The 15111-nt window shown below is 38.7% G+C and overlaps 1 protein-coding gene across 3 annotated transcripts in view; it reads left to right on the forward strand.

Annotated features, from left to right (window-relative positions):
• CDK14 (cyclin dependent kinase 14) overlaps nucleotides 1-15111 on the forward strand; it is a 239519-nt gene that overhangs the window by 110843 nt on the left and 113565 nt on the right. For all 3 annotated transcript variants that reach the window (XM_063303604.1, XM_063303606.1, XM_063303605.1), the window contains exon 6: nucleotides 11697-11759. In XM_063303604.1, the coding sequence (XP_063159674.1) occupies nucleotides 11697-11759 (63 nt within the window). The remainder of the gene's footprint in view (nucleotides 1-11696; nucleotides 11760-15111) is intronic.

Here is a 15111-nt window from a genome sequence, read left to right on the forward strand (position 1 = left end):
ATAACAGAGTTAGAGAGAGCTGTAAATGATAGTCCATTCCCTCTTCCTTTCTCTCTTGCAAGAAAAAGAAGGAAAAAGAAATATTTTTTTGCTGCAGCGCCTGCTCTCTGGAATATCCTCTTTCCTGAGATTAGGATGGCCCCAACCCTACTGGCTTTTCGGAAGGCCTTGAAGACCTGGCTGTGTGCCCAGGCCTGGGGTTCCAAGTGTGCGAAGGGCCCTGTTTCCTGGTTGTGCTGACACCGACGGATTTTAGTATCTCTTGGTTGCTATTTGTATTTAATTTCTTTTGTACTGTTTTAATTGTCTGACAGTTTTTATGATTGTTAGTCACCCAGAGTCACTGGTTTGAGATGGGCGGCTATATAAATCAAATAAATAAATAAATAAAGACTATGGTCTGACTTTCCTGGGAATTCTGCTGCTATTATTTCTGTTCTCTGAATGTTAAATTCCAGAAAGTGAAATATCATTGTGTCAACATCATAACCTTTTTAGTGTGCCAGTTTTGTGAGTTTAGAGAACTGTAGCAGCACAAGTCAGTGGTATTGTACTGTTAATTGTCATATCATACATGCTATATGTATCTATTGCCAAGAAATGTGTGGAGTGGAGGATTGTGGCAGGATCTGCATGGCAAGTTTTGATGAGTTTCTTTTATAAAGCATGTTCTTGGTAAGGTACATCTTCATATGCTGATTCACTTGGTCTTATATCCTTGTCCCTTCAACTCATAGCTCATTGCCTCCCTTCTGTAGAACAGCTTACCCCTTGACATTCAGACCACCTTCTCCTTAACTTCCTTCCATAGCTCCCGTCTAGCACTGGGGTACCACTAAAAGTTACCCTACCCCAATGATAGTGCTTAGGATGCTTCTGTAATTGGTGTTTATTTTCTTTTATTTTTTGTTTTTTTAATTCTATGTATAGTGGTTTACTGTGAGTTACTTAGAGTTTTAGGAATTAAACAGCATAGAAATCGAAGTAAGTAAGTAAATAATTTATTTATTTACTTCGATTTCTATGCTGTTTAATTAGGAAGGCATAGGAAGGACTTGCTCCATTCTGAATGCTGCTATAGCTATATTAGAGCAAGCAATTTTATGTGACAGCTATGTATAGCTGAAGGATTTGGTAGAAGTATAATGCAAACAGATGGCTCACTTTTCATGCATTTGTCAATGTCATTCTTTGATGGATGAGAATGCCATTCTCTTATTGTCCATGTAATGACAAAGATTCAGATAAGAGAATGATCTTCTTGTCTGAGTTTGATTCTGTTGTCTGGCTGTTTATAGGAAGATGGATATCTCTTGGTCCCTGAAATATGAGGATTTTAAAATAGAAATGTATCTTTATTATAGGATATTTTTTGGGCAGTAATGTTTCTAATTCTTTCCACTATAGTATACATACCAGAAAACATTAGAAAAAAATTAACATCCAGATAGCCTTTCAGTACCCTTGGGTCTGTAGATTTAATTTCTGTTATTAGGCAAACAATTTTAAGAGCTCCACATAGCTGCTAGTTATTAAACAAGCAGAGCAGAAATTATCTTGAGTGAGTCAACTTGTGCTGGCAGGATCAGAAGTTCTCTCCCAAATGAAAGAGTGATGAAAGGTAATTGTTGATTCTCAATCCTTTAACCTTGGCCCTGTTTAATTTGGAAAAAGCTTTTCTTCTTAGAAATGCTGTACATATACAAAATTGTGCCAGTAACATTAAAAAAAACAACAAATGGATTTTTCTCTGATCAAAGCCTGAATGTGGGACCACATAAGAAATCAATTATACATTTCCTTGAGTTCCATGATGGAATGCAGATATAAGAAAGAACTTGGTGTTTCTTGCTTCTGTAACAAATAGCAACTCTATTACTTATAACAGTCACTTACAAAAAGGATTGAAATGCTTTTAAATTATTGAACATAATATGAAAGAACAGAAAGGGTTTTTTTATTATATGTCAGACCAAGGCTTTAGTAATACATGTACTGGAAAATTTCCTTCCATTTGAGCATAACATCACAATACAGGACATGGTATTTTCTATCTGAAAGTATTATACAACAAACTTATAGTCTGATGAAAGTTTGTTAATAGCTTTTGTTTTCTAGCTTCATTTTTTTAAATAAAAAACATAACGGACATTCTATAGCTTTGTTGCATGCTTATGAATCTTTTGAGCTCTGGTTCAAAGTATTGAAGAAATACTTTCAGGCATCAATGTAGTCACCCCCAATTTGATTCCCCCTTCCAATGTTTTGGTGCTGCAATTCCAAACATTTCCATGCAGCTGGAAATTTTGGAGTTTTATTTCCTATATCTCTGCAAGGTGCTATATCTCTATATAATGGTTTCAAAGCATTAGAACAAGTATCAGCTAAATTGCCTATAATGAGTTACAATGCCTTTTGTGGCTTCATCTCCTCACTTTTTTTCTTTCTCCACTCTCCTCTTATTCAACCTGCATGCTGTTGTAATTGTCAGTTCTTTCACCTGTTTTCTGGATAACCCCCACCCCCCTCTTTTTGTCTAAAACTATAAGATTTTATGGCCTTTACAAGAAAATGGTGTCTACCATTTTCTACCATTTACCATGAAATGTTTTAAAAAATAATTGGGGTTATCAAATTTGGGCTTATATTTGATAGCCAACACAAAATGTGTATTAATTAGGATCCTTCCTTTCTTAAGACACTGTAGGAGGAGAGTAATCTTAGCCTATGTATCCAAGAATGAGAAAGAGTCTGGTAGTATCTTTTAAGACTAACACATTTTATTAGTTTTCTTTCTTTCATTAGACATCTTATAAACATAGATAAAAAGCAGGAAAAAGGAATAAAAGGATAAAATACAAATAAGTAAATGAGGGATCTAGTATGTCATGGAGACTACCCTTTCCCATTTTTTCATTTAGAATACATCACTTAAAAAACTAATAATCACTATTAAGCTTTAAGCGAAGAATATGTATTAGGAACTATATTTAACAGAGTATAAATCACTGACTGAAATAAAAAACTATAATAAATTGAATCAATAGCAAGAATCTGTTCTAATTGGAATATCCCATGAAGTTAAAATATAGACTCTGTGCACAGAAAAAAACAAATTTTGAATGAGGTACAAATCCATGTATTAAGTTATAGCCGAGGAATGATTCCAACTTAGAACTGAATTCTACACCAGATTTACTTTAAGGTATGAAGTTATTGTGGACATTTAAGCATACTCCCACAACATTAGCTATTGTAATGCGGGGGGTGGGGTGGAGGGTGGGCTGTGCATGGATTTGGAAACTCCAACTAGTGTAGAATGTGGCAGTGCACAGTATTGAATATTTCAGAATTCACCTGTGCAGTACTACTTCTGCACAAACTGAACTGGCTTCCAGCATGATTCCAGGTACAATTGAAGGTGCTGGTTAATATTTTTAAAGCCCTACATGGTACGGGGCCAGGTGACTTGTGGAACTATCTGTCTCTGAGGGTTTCTGCCTGTCCTATCAGATCTGATAGGGTAGGCATGCTCCAGGTCCCCTCTATCAAACAGTGCCATCTTGTGGGACTGCTTCTCTGTCACAATGCCTATCCTATGGAAGAGCCTTTCTCCTGAGATCTGAATGGCCCCAACTCTCTTGGCCTTCTGGAAGACTGTTAAAACTTGGCTTTTCTCCCAAGCATTAGGCTAGGATGTTAGGGGAGCCCAATATACATCTGTGTTTTATGGAATTGTTGTTGCTGTTGTTGTTATATTTTCATCCTGCCTTTTTTATATATAACTCAAGGCAGCAAACATTCCTAATTCTCCTTCCTCCTGTTTTCCCCACAATAACAACCCTGTGAGGTGGGTTGGGCTGAGAGAGCGTGACTGGCCCAAAGTCGGCCAGCTGGCTTTCATGCCTAAGGGAGGCCTAGAACTCATAGTCTCCTGGTTTCTAGGCCAGTATCTTCACTACTACAGCAAACCGGCTCTCATGTACAGGTCCTCGAGTTACAACCATTCATTCAGCAACTGTTTGAAGTGATGGCAGCGCTAAACGAATGGTACTTACACCCAGTGCCTCAAGTTATGGCCATTGCAGCGCCCCCATGGTCATGTGATCAAAATTTGGATGCTTAGCAGCCTGCCTGCACTTACAACTGCAAGGGTACTCCAACTCCCCCCACCTGCCTGTCTTCCCCCCATCTCTGCCCTTTTGGCTGTCTGCACAGTAACACTCTTTGGTGGCGGCACTGGGGCTGAAATAGAGGCCTGGGGCCTTCAGCAGTCCCAGCCAGCCATCAACGCCCCCCGGGCCTCTACTTCAGCCCCAGTACCACTGCCACCAAGGAGTGCCACCTCGAACCCTGTGCCACAGCCACCCACCCCAGCGCAAAGCCCCAGCCGCCTCCACCACCCTTGCTGTCCTGCATTCCACTTCCCTGCCACCCTGCATTCTGCTGGCCCTGCCACCCTGCCAGTCTTAGCATTAGAGATAATGAGTTTATTTGTAACTGCTATAAAGAAGGGCAGAAGTTGCTTCTTTAACTCTTTTTTTCCCCTCTTTCTTTAACTGCATTCTTTTCTGCACCTTTTCTCTTTTTATTTCTTTTATTTATATATTTCTGAATTTGTCTTTTAGTTATAAAAAAAACTTTTAATAAAAATTAAAAAAAAAACTCTTGCCTTTGGAATTTGTGTGCAATTGTTGCTAATCTTTTACTTCATATTTAGTTCTCTTATTCTTATTTCCACTGCTTAGGAATAGTGACAATAGGGAAGTAGTTTCGTCGGTAGACTGTCCAGAGCATAACTAATGTGTGTGCAATCTCTTTAGCAGAAAAGAATGGCGTGCAGCAATCTTGCAGCCTCAGTGAAACAATCTAATCTGTCTGCTGCATGATGTCATTGCCAGAAGCCAAACAGTACAGTTTTTGTTTTAATGGAAGAGCTCTTTCACGTTTGCTGGTTTGACATGATGGGAATGTAGTTGCAAATGCTTCCTGTTCATTCGTAGGCCCCAGGCTTTCTATCCGTTTCAGTTTCAGATATGACAGCTGAAACCAATTAGGTAGAACTATGGGAAAGCTAAGTCACATACAGCTTTATCATAGCTAAGGAAGAGAGGAGGAGTGAGTATATTTCATTGGAAATGGATGTAACTGACAGAGAGAAGAAGGAATACTGAATAAGGAGGTGGTAGAGATAAGTGATTTTTAAGACATTTGTTCCTGAAGACATTTGCTTATATAGTAAAGCAGTTACTATATAAATATACATACGTGCATACATAGGTCTTTATGAGTGTTAGCCTTTAAAGATCTATGGCAGCAATAGAGCAATATGATGGGTTTTAATTGAAAATATGAAGTTGTAAGTTACAAGTTACTTGTTTATTATGGACAAATATATTATACTGATTTTCAGCATTGTCTGATGATGAATAATAGCTTTCCATTTCTTTCATACCCACAAACTGTGAGTTGAACAAGATGTATCCTCACATCACTTCTATTAATAAGATGTAAGATATATTAATACCTCTACTGTACAGTACTTCAGTATACTCCTTCCATCTTTACTTGATCTCCTTTGATTGAATCTGTCCATTGGCGTCCTTTCTCAATTCAGTTCAGCGTTAGAACCTCCTGCTTCTTGTCTCTTCTAACATCTCTCTGAAACTTTTGTTAAATTCCTTTCTAAGATTTTTGTTGTTCTTGGCTTTGGCTTCTCTTTACTTTTTGGCAATTTCCATCATTTGTTCTGACATCCAGTTTGCTTTCTTTTTTTTTCCCCCTTGGTAATCTGTTTTCACATTCATACTTCTTTAAGTTCATTCCATAATTCCTCTGGTTCTCTATCAATGAGGTTCAGGACTTCAGAATGATTCCTGGTGTTCTCCTTGAAAATGGTGCGTTTATGTTCAAGATCATGGAAACCTACCGGTTTTCTTCTTTAGCTTAACTTAGAACTTGCACAGGAGCAATTTGTGATCTGTTCCACAGTCAGCAGCTTTGTGTCTTTGATACTATAATTGAGCTCCTTCACCTATAGTCAATTTGATTTCTATATACTCCATCTGTTGATGTCCATGTATAGAGACATTGTTTTGATTGTTTGAAGACAGTGTCAGCTATGGAGAAATCATTAGAGTGGCAGAAAGTGATAAGTCAGTCTCCTGGTTATTTTCTGTTTCTCAAGCCATAAGATCCAACTACATTATCCCCTTTCATGTTTCCAACTTTGGCATTCCAGTTGTCAATCATAAACTGCACATTTTGCTTGCATGTTCTGTCGATTTCAAATTTAACTTGATCATTAAATTCATCAACCTCCTCTTTCTCTGCATCAGAGATTGGAGAATAAACTTGAATTATTGTCATATTAAAGGGTTATCCATGAAGTCTAATTGATACTATTCAGTCATTGATTGCATTGTAGTCTTGCTATACCCTTCCTAACTTTATAAAAGCAGTGCCGTTCCTTCTTTGTTTTTCATGTCCTGAGTAATAAACGGTATGCTCTTCTGACTGAAAGTGTCCAATCCCAGGCCATCTCAATTTGCTGATGCCTAAGTTGTTAATTTGAAGTTGTTTCATTTCATCTTTCACTGTGTTGAGCTTCCCTGTGTTCACACTTCTTATGTTCCATGTTCCCACTGTAATTCTGTGTTTTGCAGCTTCAGATTTTCTTTTCCTGTGTGGCAACATCATCAACTAGACATCCCTTTAATCTAGCCACATCATAAACACTATTAGTACTCCGAAAAAATACTCAGCTTTCCTCAGTAGCATTTTTAGTGCTATCCATTTTTAGTGCTATCATCTGGCACTATGCATGTAAGCACTGGCACATTCAAGCATTCACACAATAACAGTCTAGAGTCCAAACTCCTTTTACTGTTTTAATAAGCGAGATGACCAGCACAAGAGCAAAGCTGTGAATGAAAAGTTCCCACGCAGAACCTACATTTAAAACTACATTCACATAATTACTTTTTCCCTCCCACTCCCCACTAAAGCATGTCATCCCCCTTTCCCATCCAGGTGGCTCTCTGGTATATCTCCTCTTGCTGGCCTTGACGTGTGAACACCATAAATTCCTAGCCAGAATAATCCACTTCACACTCCAATCCAGCACCCACTCCCATCTGGCAACATGGAGTCTCTTCCCAGTGATAAGAGACCAAAGGAAGATGCTCCGATAACGGGTTCTGTGAACCTTTTAATCGAAGGGATCTGGCAATGTAATCATTTTATAATTTCTATCCATGTGGTTATCTTGGTAAAAGTACAGGAGTGGTTTACCATTGCTTTCTCCTACGCAGTATTAATCAATGCCTTTGCCATTGTCACTAAAGTGATAATCTGCCTCAGGCATCTTCCTATATTGCTGCTGCCCAGTATAGATGCCTGCTTGCTTTAGCTGGGTAGCTGGGATGACTTTCATGCCTTGGATGATCCTGTTGAAAATATATACTCTTGGCATACACTCCTGACATTCTTCGTTCATTCCTCCCAGGACCCCCCCCCCCCGGCCATATTGGGGCAGCCCAGCAGGACGGGGGGGGGGGCACAATATACAAAATATGAAAGATGATATAAAATATACAAGATCAGTATCCATCCAGGCAGCACACTATATATACAAAAAACGCATCCAACAAGGGAACTGCATCTACCTTACCCCAGAGGTAAGGGAGAACATCCAGATTTCAAGGCTGTCCAGAATGCCATCATAAATTATTGGGAGAGTGGCTCATCCCAGAGAGCAGGTGCTGCTACAGAGAAGCCACACTTCTTGGGTCCTGATAGTTTAATTGAAGGGGTCTGGAGCACTTCAACTCTGCCACCAGACAGTCAGATACCATGGGAGACAGGAGGTCCCTCAAATAACCTGGCCCTATATCATGTAGAGCTTTATAGGTGATAACCAGCACCTTAAATTGCACCTGCAAGCACACCGTCAACCAATGCAGCTCACAAAGCAGTGGTGTCACATGGGCACAGCAAGGCATGCCCATCACTGCCTGAAGAGTTGCTTTCTGGAACAGTTGAAACTTCTGAGTGGTTCTCAGAGGCAGCAATGTAGAGCACATTGCTGTAGTCAGTAACGTGACCAGGACATGCCTAACTGTTTGAAGGGCCTCCTGAGGCAAGAAGGGGTGCAACTGGTGCATAAGATGAAATTGTGCAAAGGCCTTATTAGCCACAGCAGTCATGTGCTCTTCAAGCATGAGTACTGAATGGGGAAGTACAACTCCATTCAAGATTAGAGATGAAAAATCCCCAAATCTGGGGGCCCTAGATTACATTGTAGTTGGCTCTCCCCATCTAGACACACAAAGCTTCCAGGTGATGAAAAATTGAATTTGGCATCATCAGCATATTGATGATTCCAAACCCCAAATTGGTAGATGACCTGACCCAGTGGTTTCATGTAGATGTTAAATAGGAGGGGAGAATGTTGAATCCTGTGGCACCCCATAAAGGGGGGCTGAGGGAGCAAGTGGCTACAAAGGAAAGATAAGAACTATAAAATGGTGCCCCCAATTCCAAAACTTAGAGTCAGTCCAGAAGGCCACCATGATTGACAGTATTATCACTGGTGAGTCTGAGATGTAGGCTGGCCTTCCTCCCAATTTTAAGTTCTGAAAGGAAGATATTGTAGGAAGACTATCATGTTAGTTTTGTGTAGCAAAAATCAGGAAGGGTCTGGTAGTACCTTTTTGGACACATCAATTTTTTTAAGGCATAAGCTTTCATGAACTGCAGTTCACTTCATTAGATTCATGGAGTGGCTTGACTGATGTGGGATTAAAATATATAGGATGGAGCAGGGGTAGAGGGAAAGGGAAGGAGAAGACAGAGCAGTCATGCAAATGAAAGTTCCATGGGAGACAGATTACAAGCATGTTATCAATTAACTATTTTAAGGTATTATAAAACCCATTGTATTTGTTTAGGACTTCTGAAATAGCCTGAAACCTCTTGATGTGAGTTCAGCTGTCTCATGCTTAATTGTGCCAGCAAAGTTAGGCCCATGTATCACATCAGAAGAAGAGGATGTGAAGGAACCTCTAACCTTGTGTGTGAAGTCGTTGAGGTCCATGATTGTCCTGTTGGTGTAAATGTGGGGCACAGTCAATATCTGGACTTGTTTCAGAGTTTGTTTCCCATGTTGTTCATTTACTTATTTACTGGAGCTTTTATGCCACTCCAGTCCATAGGATTCTGTTTGATGAGCCCTGCTTATTTATACTTTATTCATGAGTTCTCCTTTTAAAATAGAATGTATTGACATTGATTTTATAATGTATTATTTTAATATCCCAGTTGTTTATAAATAACACATGTCTGTACATGTATAACAATCACACTGTGTAAATATCAGGTTTTACCTTCGAAGTTTCTATCAAACAATTTTAATGTGTTAAAAAAACCCATTGTGTTTGTTGAGATACTCTGATATGGCCTGAAACCTTTCAATGTGATTTCAACAGCCCATTTTAGACATTATGTTTGTTAATTGATAAGGTATATGTATCTTATCTGCATCTGCATAATCACTTGTCCTCATTTCCCCCACCTTTCCCCTTGCTTCATCCTAGTTTGAATCATAGATTTAGTTTAGCCACTCTATGCATCTGACGAAGTGAGCTTATGTCTTTTAATAAAATGTGTTAGTCTGAAAAGATGCTACCAGACTCCTTCTGATCACTGAAATACATGTGCCTCAACCACATAGTACATTTGTGTGCTATTATTCATCTTTTAAAATAGTTTTTCTCCTTTTTATTTAATGTTATTACTTTTTTTTTAAAAGAGTAGGCAAAAAGTATATTACTGCTTTGGTGTTAAAATTCTATACATTGGAAAAACCTAAAACTTATCAAGTTTTAAATCAGTTTCTAAATTAGCTCAAATATATTTTTTCGTTTCTGTGACATTGCACAAGTATATATAAAAAAGCCTTTTAGTTGGCAAATTAAAACAACAACAACTACTACTACTACTGATTAAACCGCCAAAGAGAAATAGAGAGGAATACCAGGACATAAGTATTTGATGAAAGACACAATTCCCCGATCCCCCCAAATGTTACAAGAAATGTCTAAATTGTGACTTTTTGTGATGGAAGACTATCCTGAGGCGATTTGTAGAGTTTGTCCTAGTCTTACTGTTTTTAAAAAATAATGGGTTTTCGGTACTCTGAAAAAAACAAGCACATAAGACAATAATGATTTGATGACAGTGTAATGAAGAATCTCCTGTAAAGAGGAATTAATAAAGCCTGGACATTGCAGGGTAAATATCTAGTACGATGGTATTCATTTAGGACTGAAGGAGGATGGAAACAAAATTTTATGCTTCTAATTTTAGTTCTTCATCCTTCATCTTTTATGTTTTGCTGCAGTTTCAACCAGTTTATACTGCAAAGTATTATTCAGTATTGTAGCCTGAATTCTTGTGAATCCATTGTACAAATGCATTTGCTTATAGTATACAAAATAAGTTTCTCATATTGAAAGGCCACTTAGCATATTTGTACCAGTACTGGACTAGCCACCAATCTTTTGCCAGCAAAATAGTAGACATTGCATACATCCCAACCTTTTCAGAAGCATAGCTGACTCTTCCATACCCATCCTTTGTAGCACTTTGTGGTTTGTGAAGGCTACACCCATATCTTTAGTTCCTGATGGTCAGTTCTTCATGAGAGAATATATCCCGACTACTGCATTCTGCATTCTTAACAAAGTCTGCCTTGAACAAATGTTGTGTTAAAAATAAAAGAAACTGCTACTGAGGTAAAGATGGGTGGCTGAATATTTGATGTCTGTTTCTGTAGCAGTCACTGCTGCTGCTTTTAAAGGCTTTAAATGGTGTACTTAAAATGTTCATTTGTTTTGCTTAGCAGTGCAAGAAGGCACCTTAAAACATTTTCAAATGAAATAAATTTACTTGTTGCATACAGGTAGCTTATGCATGTTGTTAGTCTTGCATTCTAGCATTTCACAAAAATTAAATAAACCATAAAGCTGGAGTAACTGGAGAGTTTTGTTAGAATGCAGGATAGGATTATCATTTGCCTTCCCATAATAATATTGTGAAACCAATTTATGTTCCTTGGAATGTAATGTTGTTTTCATTGTCCTTAATTTTATTAAATTATTTAATGCCATATCAAAAATGTTAAACATTCTATATGACCTTAAAATGTCACACAGTTCTGTTCACTAACTCCTACTTCAGTTCCAGGATCCCTGATAACATTGAACCACTTGAAACATTAATGTTTAAACTTTCTTAATTCTTTCAAAATGCTTATTTCTTGTTTGGCCATGATCTATGCGTACTGTAAGAATGCTTATTTTTAATTTAACCAGAAGTGGGATGATAAAGGTTCTTGGATTATACATTAAGTTGTTTGAAATTCCAGTACATTTGCATATCATTCTCTTCTGTCTATCTGTAATAATATTACAGATACATAGAAGAGAATGATGTGCAAATGTACTGACCATATATTTCAGAGCCTGATGGTGATATCAACATGGCACAATTTAAATTACACTTATATTTTCCTTATTCGTCATTTGTTATAACCAGAGGAAATAGCAACTTTCAAGTAGAAGTATACAGATTTGTTAAAAGACATTAAAAACTAGTAGCACTTCATTTCATTTCATTTCTTTTCTGTTTTCAAGCACACAGATTTATGTCAGTACATGGACAAACATCCTGGAGGACTTCATCCAGACAATGTGAAGGTAGGACACTACTTTCCAAGTAAATATGATACTGTCTTACAGTGAGCAATAATATACTGTCAATGTAAGTAGATTATTTCTATGCTGAAGAAAGCAGCCAGTTACCATTAGTAGCTGCAAGATGGGGCAGGCGATGTCACATACATTATGATGTCATTGCACAAATGATGTCAATTTTGTACTGTATGTTATTATACATAATACCGCTGACGTAAGTTATATAATTCACATCCTTTGCATGATGATATTGTGATGAGAAGTCATTTGCTATCCCCTGGAGCTGCTAAATTGCAGCCTATGAATAATTATAAACAGGCCTTTTAATGATTAGATCTCTTGGATAAATAAAAATCTTTTTTTTAAATTATTGAGGATTTTTTTTCAAGTGGGATTATAACAGCTATCCCCAAACTTAGTTTTTTATTTAGACATGGAGGGTGATTTGCCCTGGCTACTTACATGGAAATCAGCCAAATTATTTTAGCATAAATGGAGAGTCAGTCAATTATACAGCAAGCATGTGTCTCAGAAATTATCCATATACTATTTGTATAAATATGATATGCCTCGATGCTTTTCAGAAACAGACATCTGGGAAATGCTATGTATCATATGACATACACTGCTGTTTTTGATGTAAGATTGCATCTTAAGTTTCTCCTAGACAAATACAAATGACTTCACCACAAAGAAATCTGCCAAACATCTAGGTAGCTCTCTAGTATTTTGTCCCTCCCTAAGAGGGTCTGGGTCACCTTGAAAAGGGCTGATGGACATGATACAGTAAGAACAGTGCAAAATGCACACTTCACCACTCTTTTTGCCATTGTATAGGCACGAATGCAGGCACATACCAGTCCTCATTTTTGGTCCTATGCCACTGTTGCTCTAGGCAAATTTCACTTGCTTCATCTCTTAAAACCCCCTACATACAAACTTGACATAGATTCACATCAAACTCACATCCAAATGCCTGTATGAAAAACACCTTCCACTATGTAAATTAGTTGTAGTAAACACTTGACTTGTAATTCTTTCCTGTCTTACCGTCTTTTGCACAATAGAGAGAAGATAGAAAGCATCTGCATTGTACCCCTTTGCAATATAACTATGATTATAATCCTAAGATTGAGAACAAGTTAAGATTTGATCTTGTCCTTCCCTTAGAACTACAACTCTAGTTCTAGTAGAATTGTCTAGTAGACAATCTTCCTCCTCTGTAAAATAGGAAGAGGAAACTATACTTTCCTGTTACCTGTGAACTAAGCCAGTATGTAGATATTAGAATTTGATGAATATATTTCCACTAGTAAACACAGACACATAGGGGGGGAGCAAGGTGAGATTACAATGAGGGGCAGATAATGACATATGCATGATGATGTCATTGCATATTTGTGCCATTTATATTATGAAGAAAAGGGACGCGGTGGCGCTGCGGGTTAAACCGCTGAGCTGTCGATCGGAAGGTCGGCGGTTCGAAACCGCGCGGCGGGGTGAGCTCCCGTTGCTCGTCCCAGCTTCTGCACACCAAGCAGTTCGAAAACATGCAAATGTGAGTAGATTAATTGGTACCGCTTCGGCGGGAAGGTAACGGCGTTCCATGAGTCATACTGGCCACATGACCCGGAAGTGTCCTATGGACAACGCCGGCTCCAAGGCTTTGAAACGGAGATGAGCACCGCCCCCTAGAGTCGGACACGACTGGACTTTACGTCAAGGGAAACCTTTACCTTTACTATATTATGAAGTCATGATGTACTTGTCATTTTTGTGTCACTGTGGCTTGCTTTATATGCCTATGCTAGTAGCCAAAAATACTTGATTAATATTTTCCTACTGTTCTCTCAACATTTCTTTCAAAATCTAAAGAACATTTAGAATATAATCAAAGCTTTTAAAAAAATCTTACAGAAATACATCAAATACTGGTTTTTGTGAAAAAGTGTAGGATCTGTAGAGAAGGATAGTATGGGTGGTCATAATCACTTGAAAGTTTTCAAAGCCATTGCTGTTGATTTATGCCTCTGTTATGACTATCCAGCAGATACATTTTTCTTGCAAAAAAAGAACAGAGTATAATAAAGTAGAATATTAACTGAATAAATGATATGAAAGGTGCATTTATTCAGTCTAAAAGCTCTGCAGAACTAGGCAACCTCAATGACTCTTACAAAAATATAGAAACCATGGCAACTCTTTGTAAGAAGAGAGCTTTATAGTGTGATATGGTATGTATGTATTCTATAGCTTGTGCCCACTAATTTGACTTTTCTTTAAAATTAGAAGAAGGGTTTATACCAAATTTAAATGGGAATACAAGTAGTCCTTGAGTTATGTTGGCAATTGGGACCAGAATTTCCATCGCCAAGCGATGTGGTCATAAAGTGTAATATCACGTGAACACATTGCTTAGCGATGGCAATCCCTGTTGCTGTTGTTAAGCGAGGATTGTGGATCATTAAGCGAGTATCTCCTCTCAACTTCCTGCCAGGTTCCAACAACCAAAGTCAGTGGGGAAGCCGGCAGGAAGTTGCAAGTCCCAGGTGGCTTGCTACCAGGCCTGCAGGCAGGTAAGCAGTTGCTGCCACAGACAGAGTGAGGGAGTGTGCAGGTGACTGGAGAGGCACAGCATGAGTGCAGCAGGGCTTGGGACGGCTGCTGCCAGGTGGGAGAGGGTGTGAGTGGCAGGGGAGGCACAGCGTGAGCGCAGCAGGACTTGGGGAGGGTGCGCGGGTGGGGGAAACTTACCCGATCAACTTGCAGACTTCCCTAACAGCTTCCCCATTGACTTTGCTTGTGGGAAGCTGGCAGGGAAGGTTGCAAATCATGGGATGCTGCAACTGTCGTGGGAACTGGTTGCCAAGTGCCCAGATTGTGATCATGTGACTGTGGGGCTGCTGGAATGGCTTTGAGGACTGGTCGTAACCACCACTCATTCAGCGCCATCATAACTTTGAACCGTGTCCTGCCTCAGGTTTCAGTCACACTCACACAACATGGTTGCTATGGAATTTAGGCAATTTTACTCCAAGGTTGAAGAGATAACAGGGAACAAAGGAATGTAAACAAAACTGAGGCTTGCCTGAAGAGTTTGCTTTCTAAATAAGAGGATGCAGTACAGTAGTCCAAATCTAAATCCAGGGTTCTGAAAACCAAGTCAGAGTTGTCAGCCAGTCCAGAGGTCAGAGATTCAAGGTTTTAATAGGAACAGGATTTGTAGGAACATTACACAAGAGCCAGATGTCAGAGTTGTTTCCAGCAAAGAAGGCATGGGTTAGAACTGCTTCTTAATTAAGGCAGCCAGCTATCACTAATCAGAAGATTTACTCCCTTGCTTGGCGAGGGCCTT

This window comes from Candoia aspera, chromosome 4 (genome assembly GCF_035149785.1).
Source record: "Candoia aspera isolate rCanAsp1 chromosome 4, rCanAsp1.hap2, whole genome shotgun sequence".
In the NCBI taxonomy this organism is placed as follows: domain Eukaryota; kingdom Metazoa; phylum Chordata; class Lepidosauria; order Squamata; family Boidae; genus Candoia; species Candoia aspera.